The 10,390-nt window shown below is 44.6% G+C and overlaps 1 protein-coding gene and 1 non-coding gene across 2 annotated transcripts; one reads left to right on the forward strand and one right to left on the reverse strand.

The window, feature by feature from the left end:
- Positions 1-310: 310 nt before the first annotated feature.
- On the reverse strand, positions 311-384 carry TRNAT-GGU (transfer RNA threonine (anticodon GGU)). The gene has a single exon. It is a non-coding gene; the product is annotated as a tRNA-Thr (tRNA).
- A 3,501-nt stretch (positions 385-3,885) lies between these two features.
- IL12A (interleukin 12A) lies at positions 3,886-10,161 on the forward strand. The gene is given in 8 exon segments (XM_063078939.1): positions 3,886-3,917; positions 3,919-4,001; positions 4,624-4,769; positions 7,584-7,697; positions 8,033-8,074; positions 8,150-8,191; positions 8,282-8,425; positions 10,006-10,161. Coding segments are annotated over 8 exon segments (759 nt in total).
- The last annotated feature ends 229 nt before the right edge of the window (positions 10,162-10,390 follow it).

Consider the following 10,390-nt stretch of genomic DNA (forward strand, 5'->3'; position numbering starts at 1 on the left):
GTGCTGTACTACTCATATTGTCTGACAGATTCTGGAATCCCACCTTTCCCCAACACTTGTCAGCATCCAATGTTCTAGTTTTGCCAGTCTAAGAGATATAAAGTGATATCTCACTCTTGTTTTCATTTGTATTTTCTGATCACAATATATCTGATAATTTTATTGTGCACATTAACTTTGGGGTTTCCTCTGTAAGTTGCCTGTTCATAAGCTTTGCACATTTTCATTAGGATTTCTGTCTTTTTCTTGCTAATATGCAGGAGTTCTTTGTACGTTCTCTTATTGGTTTTATTTATTTATGTTTGGCAGCTGGCTGGTGTGGGGATCTGAACCCTTGACCTTGGTGTCACCAGCACCATGCTCTCCCAACTGAGCTAACCAGCCAGCCCCCTCCTATTGGTTTTAGACACTGAAAAATATCTTCTTCATCTTGTCAGCTGACTGTTACCTTGATCCATGGTTAACAGGAATTCACATAACAGAAATCCTTAATTTTTATTCAATCCAATTTATTGATGTTTTGCCTTATGGCTTGGGGCTACTGATGCTTTTAAGAAGTCCTTCCCACTCCTGGGTGAAAAAGATGTCCTCTACATTTTCTTCTACTACTGTAGCAGTTGTACTTTTCACATTTAGTCTTTAATTCACTTCCAAGGGGATTCACCTCTGTATGTTGTTTCAGGTTGGATTCCAGTTTTATTTTTCACCACACACTGAGCATTTTCAACTAAATATTCCATGCTTCCTCATATCATCTGTACCTTATACTAAATACCCATGTATGCAAATCTGTCTCTAATTTTCCTATGGTCCATATGTCTGTCTTTTGCCAATACCAGTATTTTTATCTCTATTACTTTTAATTATGTCTTTTTGAACCATGTCTATATCTGGTAGGGCTAGTCCCCCTTATCATTATTCCTTTGCAAGTTTAACTTAGCTATTCATAAACTTTTACTCTTACATATATATTTTAGAGTAGGTTTATTAAGTTTCTCATAAAATTTATTTGTAGTTTGTGTTGGGGTTGCATTGAATATGTGAATTAATTAAAAGAGACTTGAGTTTTTGTAGATATGGAGACCTTCCACCCAAGGGTATGGAATTATTTAGTTAAATCATTCTCTGTTCTTGATCAGACTTTTAAATTTTTCCTCAAAGACTATTCTATAGTTACCCTAACTCATGTAATAATCACAACAACTCTATATTGTAGGTACTTTTAGTATTGTCATTTTCCAGATGAGGGAACTGAGCCCAGACACAGCAAGTAAGGAGCAGAACCCATACTCAACAGTTTAGAGTCCATACTCTTAACCACTGCACTGCTTCTCTGTCTACAGGCAATTATGTTACAGGTTGGCTGCTCCTGCGAATGGCCTCTTCATTACTGTATTTTTTGTAATTTGCTATCAAAGATGTAGAAAAATTTGGTTGATTTTTTAAAGTTGATATGTGTGTCTAGTGAAGTTGCTGAATTCTCCTATTAGTTCTAGTAGTGGTCATGTGTGTGTGTGTGTGTGTCTGTGTGTGTGTGTGTGTGTGTGTGTGTGGTTGAATTTTTTGTATATCAACTTTAAATAATGGCAGTGTTACCTTTTCCTTCCTGATGTTTAAATCTCTCATTTATTTTTCTTTCCTTACAGCATTGGCCTAGACCTCCAGGACAATGCTAGACACTATGTAGTAGCAACCTGAGGCAAAGAATGTCTCTTCCAGAAAAGTAATGTTACCTCAGAAAAAGTTTTCATTTCATCTTGGTTACAATATGTGCAGCATATCAGAGAACTATTTCACAAAAGTGTAGGTTAGAAACTGTGTCTGGTGGCCAAGAAATCCATTCTGAACAGAAGCCCTGTGCTCATCTATGCAGCAGAAATTACTTTTTCTTAGGAGATGGCCCTTCCAGGGAAGAAACAGCTCAGTTGTGATAAACTTGGCTTTGTTCTGATATAAGTACATTTAACTCCACCCTAAACCCCTGTGGCACAACACAACTCTGCACCTGTCATTTGCTTCACACAAACTGCTAAACATGATTGCTTCTGACAATAGCTTGGTTTGTATCCCTGTCGGGAAATTCACAGGCAGCAGCACTGGAAGGGGCCTTACAGATCCACCGTCTCTTTGACTTTACACACATCTAAAAGTCCCCGTGGTAGTGCCTCTTCACATTCCAGCAGATGGTCCACCTGGAAGGGCTGATGCCAACAACTGAGCAGGGCCTGAGACAGACCCTACAGTTTTCTCCTCATGGCCTTGTCACCCCATCTTCAGCAGAGGTTAGCTCTTATGGTGGCATGTCAAGGCTTACAGGGACCTCATCCACCCAGACGTCAATAGGGACCCAGAGGAGAGAAGAAGGAAGCACCCACTTTTCTCTCTTTTATCCCCAAAGTTTTCCCCCTCTCTAAGATTGGTGCTTCTGCACAAAGGTGTGCCCGGGGCAGCTCCGGTTGTGTCTGGGTGCAGTCAGCTCCCTCAGAAGCTCTGAGTCAGTGACCAAACACACCCTGCCCTCCGACACACACCCAGGCTGACTAACACTTGTGGGAGAAATAAGTGAACTGAAAAGTCCCACAGGAACCTCAAACCCAGCACATCCAAAATGGAACTTTTCACCGTCTCCTCCAGACTTACTCCCCTTACAGCAGCACCTGCTGCAGGAACTGGAACAGCTCCTCTCCCTCCCACCGGAGGGACTGCCACACCTTGGCCCATCCCAACAGGAGAATCCCCCCTGCCCATCCTCTGCTCTCCATGGTGAGGGGGGACTTGGCTGCACCTTGCCAACTGCTCCCTCTGCTCCACTCCTGACCCTGGGATCCATCCTCCACACTCCTGATGAGGGGATCTTCCCATCAGGCAAATCCAATCATACCTCCCTGCCTGAAACCCTGGAAGGTTCCCCACCACCCTCAGGACAGAAGGCATTACCCTCCCAGCAAGGCCACATCCAGCTGTCCACCCTCAAACCCTGCCAAGACCCTCTGATCCCCACCCTCCTCTGCCCCCCTGACTGTGCTTCGGATTGATCCCTGTATTCTCTGGCTAGGAGCCTCGTCCCATCCCACTGGAAGTGGCCTAATTCCTGCTTGTCCTTTAACACTCAGGTCGGGGACCCCCTGCCCTTGGGAGCCTTTGCTGCCTCCTCCACCTTATTCCTCCTGCTGAGCAATGTCCTCTCTCTGCGCCTTTCCTCGCAGGACCCTGTGCACCATGCCACGAAATCCTAACTGTCCTCTCCTGGACACTTTCAGAAAATAGATTAAGAGAGTAGTTATGGCATCGCCAGGCAGTTTTCATCCCTTTTCGTACTTAAGAGAAGACCCGTGAACAAAGCCCATTGAGTCACATTTGGTGTGGGAGTGCCCCCAAAGGGTCCTGGTGTCCTGCACCCGGCACACAGGGGGCCATCTGAATGAATGGATGGTGAATGAACTATTTGTCCACCCAACCCAGAACTAGGCGGGAGGTCCCCGTGAGGGCACATCCGGAATAGAGGAGATGGAAAGTGGGTGGCACTACTCGTGCGCTGGCGGGGCGGGGCTGGGTGGCACAGTGGCTGGGGCGGGGGGGGCTTCCAGCAGAGAACGGGGGACCGAAGGTGGGGGCGGAGGCGGGGGCTTGGGCCTGCGCGGGGACCCCGCGCTGCAACTCCGCGCGAATTTCGCTTTCGCTTTGGGCCGAGCCGGAGGCGGCGGGGCCGTCCCGGACGACTGCAGCCGGGCCCCCAGGAGTTAATTCGAAAGCGCCGCAAACCCGCGGGCCGGCCTGACTCCCCGTGTCACCGAGAAGCTGATGTAGAGAGAGACAGAGAGAGAGAGAGAAAGCAAGAGACCAGAGTCCCGGGAAAGTCCTACGCGCCGTGGGGCAATTATAAAAATGTGGCCCCCTGGGTCAGCCTCCCAGACACCGTCCCCCTGCTGCACCCACCGGTGCGCGTCCAGCTGCCCGCCCAGTGTCCCCGCGCTGCCGGCCCAGCATGCGTCCTCTGCGCAGTGAGTAACTGGGCGCGGCCTTGGGTGGGGAGGGGTGGCCTCCAGGGAAGAGGGGGCAAAACTCGGGACTGGCTAAGGGGAGACTGGAGGACAATTAGCAGTCACCGGCAAAAGGGAAAGAAGTGGAGGGAGAGGAGGATTGGGCGCTCACCATGCGCTAATAGGGCATTGTGCCCACTTCACAGATGAGAAACTGAGGCCCAGCTGGGAAGTTTGTTGCCTAAGGTCCCTCAGCTACAGTTACAAAAGGGTAGATCTCAGCCAGCTCCAAAGGGAGGCTTTGAGACCCCACCGTCTCCAAACCACTGGGTCCTATGTCTGAGTTAGTCACCTGGTCACCTGGCCTTGCCTTCACTTTTCAAAAAATGGGGGCTGTCCGTGCACTCTGAGTCCAACACCATGTCGGAGCTCATCAGGGCCCTCACAGCCAGCTGGCTTCTGGCTCTAGAACAGAGTGCTGCCGTGCAATAGCTTGGTTCATCTCTCAGGTGTGGAAGGAAGGTGTTGTTGGAAATGGGGTGAGGGAGGCTGTCACCAAGAAGTGATGGGTGGGCAAGGATGGCCAGAATGGCTGCAAGGACCCAGGCTGACCGGCTCAGCCCTCCCCTCACCTCCCTCCCAGGCCTCCTCCTTGTGGCCACCCTCGTCCTCCTGGACCACCTCAGCTTGGCTAGACACCTCCCCAGGACCACAGCAGGCCCAGGAATGTTCTCGTGCCTTAACCACTCCCAGAACCTGCTGAGGGCCGTCAACAACATGCTTCAGAAGGTGAGCTTTTCAGTGCCCTCTTCCCGCTTGGCAGCCTCTGTGCAGGAAGGGCTTCTCCCAACCCATCCACTGGTACCTCAAGGAACTGTGGTGGGGGAATTGTGGAAGTTCATCAGTAACTGTCAAGGCAGGAACAGGGAACTTTACAAATGGCCCAACTATTAGCTAGAGTCTCAGTGAAATTGCGTCTGCAGAGAAAGCAAGAGTGGTAATAAATTATAATGGTGTTCATTGGGGCTGTGTCTACACAGAGGAAAGTGAATATTTACAGTGCTCCCTGAAGCCTGCCAACAGAGATGGAATTGTGTCAGTTTCTTGGACATCACTTGTCAACCCAGGAAACAGTTATTAGGTGTAGACTGTGCCTCAGAACCTACAAAGATGAATTAGATTTTGCCCTTCCCGCTGCTCGCAGCTTCCAGTCTGTTGACTTAGTCTGTTGTCAAAGCAGCACATCTCAGGGACGGCTGTGACAGCACTTCGCCCTTCGTTTTCTGCTGCAAGAGTTAGCTACTTTCACTCAGCTTCATTCATTTTATTAGGTTTCATATTTTAATGCAAACATTTTTTTTCCTTTTTAAAACTATTCCCATAGTTATTGCTTTTGCCACAAAGACTAAAGACCAATATTTTAAAAGATGTCCTTTTGCCTTCCTGCTCTCCAGTAAATCTTTCTTATTTTCTAGTTTATTTCCTTACGAATATGTTGAAATAAGCTCAATGCCACTAGGCCTTAGAAAACTTTTTTTAAGTTTTTTTCCCTTCTAATCTTTCATAATCTACTGCCAATTGCTCCTCACGGTTCAATCAATGTAATTAAAAAGGGGGATCACCAAGGAAAATTGCAGCGATAAGTGCTTTGTTTCCCGAAGAAAGGTATAGCATGGATAAAATGTAGGAGCTCCAATTATGTGGATGCTTTATGTGAAAAAGCTAAGTCTTCTGCTCCCAGTTATAGTACTAAAGGTCAAAACATTACAGAATTCAATTTGATATTTTTTATATCATTCCTTTGTCAAATTTGCCAGAACAAATCAACAAGCTGCCAGGCTGCTGCAGAAAACAGGTAGCAAATGTATGTGATTCACAGACCTTGTCCAGCCCACAGATTTGTAGAGTTTGGTCCATTTTTGTTGTTGTTGTTGTTGTTTGTGTTTTTTTTACTATTTTGAGTTTTTGGTTTGATGCCATTGAAAAATTGGACATCTCATATAAGATTTCACATTTCTAGCTTGTCTTGAAAAGATCTGAAAAACTGGAACACTGGGGCCACATCAGCAAATGTAACTCTTTACAACCTGCTGGAATAGTGGTTGTCCAGGTCTGCTTAAACACCTCCAGAATGGTGTATTAATTTCCTATGGCTGCTGTCACAAATTGCCACAAACTTAGAGGCTTTAAACAACACAAATTTATTATCTTACAGCTCTGGAGGTCAGAAGTCCAAAATGGGTGTTACTAGGCCAAAATTAATGTGTCAGCCAAGCTTGTATTCCTTTCTGGAGGCTCTAGGGGGGATCTGTTGCTCTGCCTTTTTCTGCTTCTAGAAGGTGCACACATTCCTTGGCTCATGGCCCCCTTCCATCTTCAGAGCCAGCAGTGACTAGTCAAGTCTTCCTCATGCTGCACCACTCTGAACTGACTCTTCTGCCTCCCTCTTCCACTTAGAAGGACCCCATGATTACAGTGGGCCCACCCGCACTGTCCAGGATAATCTCTCTACCTTAAGGTCAACTGATTAGCAACCTGAATATCGTCTATACTTTAATTCCCCTTTGCCATGTCACATAACATAGTGCCAGGTTCCAGGGGGTTGGGAGTGGCTATCTTGTAGGGCAGGGGCATTATTTACCTACCACAGACAAAGATTTTACTACCTGTGCCCGAATGTGTTCTGCACTTTGAGGCCTTGACTCATGGCTCCTGCAGTTCCTTCTGCCTGAAATTCCCCTCCTGTATCCTTCAACGTTCTAATCCTCTTAAAGCAGATGTCCCATCTCCAGTGAAGCCCTGGCTGCCCTGTCTGCCCCACATCGGCACCTTCGCACCCTTCTCAGCACGTCTTGCCTGCTGACACGTCTCCTAGTGGCACTTGCCTATCTCCACAGTACACTTGGAATCTGGAAGGGCATAACACCGTCCTCTTGTTTGTCATGTTCTTAGTACCTAGAGTAGTGCCTGGCACACATCAGGCTTGTAGAATGGAAACATGATCTCAATCTTCAATGTTGACTTCTTAAGATACATTTCATAATTCTATTCAACAATGCTTTTCAATATACTTGTAAGATGACATTTCAGTGTGTGTGTGTGTGTGTGTGTGTGTGTGTGTGTGTGTGTGTGTGTGTACTACAAATTAAGTCTCAACTTGTCTTTCTGGTTTGCATGTTTGTTATATCCATCAAGCTGTGACCTTAACAGTTCCCCCTTTAGAAGTTATTCTTGAAAAAGATATTCATAAAACACAGGTGCTTTGGCAAAAGAAAAAAACTGCTTTCACCAGAAGCAAGTGTCACACTGTGTTGTAGAAGCTGATTGGCACAGCCTGTTGAAATGATTTATAGTGCTTACATAATGGAAAAAGATGTCATCCAGAGAAAGATGTCCTAAGCAAAGGGAGAGGAGGGAGGGAAAGAGAAGGGAAACGGCCTATTTCCTTTAACCTTATGAAGATACCAGATTTCCTACAGGTCAAAGAGACAGAGATCAAGGGAAGCCAGCTCCAGCTTTGCTGGGTCCTGGGGAACCAGCCTCATGGGGAGCTAGGTGCCTTATTTATACTATCAACTGAATTTCTCCTTATGTTTTTTACAGGCCAGACAAACCCTAGAATTTTACTCCTGTACTTCTGAAGAGATTGATCATGAAGATATCACAAAAAATAAAACCAGCACAATAAAGGCCTGTTTACCACTGGAATTAACCACGGTACAGAGGATTTTTCTCCCAAAGCCTGTAATACAGTTAGAACTGTGCATCAAACATCAATGCTTCCAAAAATGTGGATATTTCTGGTGTACATTATTATACAACTTTAACAGGCCTCACTTCAGAAGTTAGATTTGGAAAAAAATTATAAAAACACATATGTTTTTTCAAACAATTTGAATATACTTAACACTCCTGAACCATACACATAAAAATGGTTAAGATTGTGACATTTATATGTTTTACCATAATAAAAAAAAACCTTTGAGATAAAAAGGCAGAAAGATTTATATTAAGAATTCATATCTTTGATATGTGATTATTTTTCCCTCTAGAACGAAAGTTGCCTGGCTTCCAGAGAGATCTCTTTCATAACTGTAAGTCAGAAAACTAAAGGTTTTACTCCGTATGACGAATTCATACTATTGATGTCCGATTATTTTTTCTTCTAGAATGGGAGTTGCCTGGCCTCTGGAAAAACCTCTGTTATGATGGTAAGACGCACACGCTTTGTTCAAATGCTGTGGAGAAAACGTTTTTAGCCCATCTCCATGGTTTCTTCCCCATTTTGTCATGCCTCCCAGACCCTGTGCCTTAGTAGTATCTATGAGGACTTGAAGATGTACCATGAGGAGTTCAAGGCCATGAATGCAAAGCTTTTGATGGATCCTCAGAGGCAGATCCTTCTAGATCAAGACATCCTGGCAGCTATTGATGAGATGATTCAGGTAAGTTATCAGTGAGAGCACCTTCTTCACCCTGAAGAGAGCCAGCCAGGGTCTTTAATGAAGAGACGTAATATTAGCCCTTCCTGGATTAGGAGAGGCCTGGAATTCCCCATTTTGAAGCCCCCCGCAGAACTGCATTTGCAGGGAGACAGGCTTGATGGCGCCCTCTACAGGAAGGGTGTGCATGAGCAGATCATGTGAAGAAAAGCAGCCTCCCATGTGTCAACTACATGGTAGGCACCAGGCTCTCTGCAAATGTTTTCATGCATTTTCTTATGTCATCCCCACAACAACCATATGGAGTCTGTACAAAGGAGGAAAGTGAAGATTAATGGAGTTAAACCACTTGTCCAAGGTCACACAGCTTGTAAGGGGCAGAGAATTGAAATCCCTTCTAAAGGATCCCACTACACTTTCTTTCTCACTCACTTCCAAAGGCTCCAGGATATGCCTGCAAGAGGCCAGCATGCATATCTACAAATATTGCTAGAGAAAACAAGCAGAGCTGGTACCTGGTTATGACCCATTTTGAACCAAAATGTGAACAAAATGAAAGATTGACCTATCACCTGGGGACAGCCACAACGCTACTCATAGGCAAGAACTTGCTTTGTAATATTCTGAATCACCATAGCACATGATGCTAATACAAAACGTAGAAATAGTCACATAAGAGAGGGTGAGTGCCTTGGTGACCAGAATGTGGGGTAAAAATATGGCAGCAGAAATCATTATCTGAAAAGTGATTGGTTTACTGTTATTTCATTATTTATTTTATTTTATTTTATGTGTTCATGTGTGCATGCCAAATTACTTGTTTGAAAGGCAGTGAACTTCATGCAAGTATCAAGGAATGTTACCATCCAGAGAGTTGTAGTTAATATTTCATTTTTTAAAGACCAAGAGTCAGGCTATGTGGGCACTGGAAATCAATTCTGCTAGTATCTAGCAACTATGCCCAAGCTACTTAACCCTTCTGTGCCTCAGTTTCTTCCTCTGTGAAATAGGATGACTTTACCTACCCTACAATTTTTTAGCCTTTTTATGAGGAACACGTGAAAGTACTGATCTTTGTGCAAATATAAGGTCTGTAATGTGGAAATGGGAAAAGGTCTGTAATGGAAAATCCATTGCCAAGTTTATTTATTTAATACAAAGTCATGTCTTTAGTAAATAGGACTGTTACTGAGAGAAGGTTATGATCAACAGCAATTTATCACCTCTCTGTTCTGAAAAAGACTGGGATTTTTAATGTAACATATATAAAAATCAATTAGATATTGTTGCAGATATCATCTCAACAGAACTGTTCCTTTCTAAAACGCAGCCCCCACAGATGATTTTCTAAATAGCCTTAGGGGTCTTTTCAGAGCTCTCTGAAGATGTGCTTGGATAATGAGTGTGTCTTCCCTCAGGTTCTGCCTGGCTAGCTGGCTGGGGTAGATTTGGGTCGGATTTAGGAACATAGTGAGGAACTGAGTTGCAGGCTCTGAGACATGTATTGGCTTCACCCATATTTATGGATGAATATTTTAATTTTGGAATATCATATATGTCATGCTCAATATTCATTTTCTTAGGCCCTGAATTTCAACAGTGAGACTGTGCCACAAAAACCCTCCCTTGAAGAACCGGATTTTTATAAAACTAAAATCAAGCTCTGCATACTTCTTCATGCTTTCAGAATTCGTGTGGTGACTATCGATAGAGTGATGAGCTATCTGAGTTCCTCCTAAAAAGCTGAGATCCCTCCCAACCTTAAAGTCATTTTTATAAAAATTTGAACCGAAGAAATTATAATAGGATGTGGGTTAAGAACTGGGGAGGGGGAGGCTTGACTTGTTCTACTCAAGCTCGTACAGAAATCCTCATGCTTACATTTACGTTAACACACCCCTCAAAATTTGAAGGATGGGACTGTGACTTTCACATGAGCCCTTAGATCAAGTGTCTTTCACATTTACT

The sequence above is a fragment of the Cynocephalus volans genome, chromosome 1 (genome assembly GCF_027409185.1).
Source record: "Cynocephalus volans isolate mCynVol1 chromosome 1, mCynVol1.pri, whole genome shotgun sequence".
NCBI classification, from domain to species: domain Eukaryota; kingdom Metazoa; phylum Chordata; class Mammalia; order Dermoptera; family Cynocephalidae; genus Cynocephalus; species Cynocephalus volans.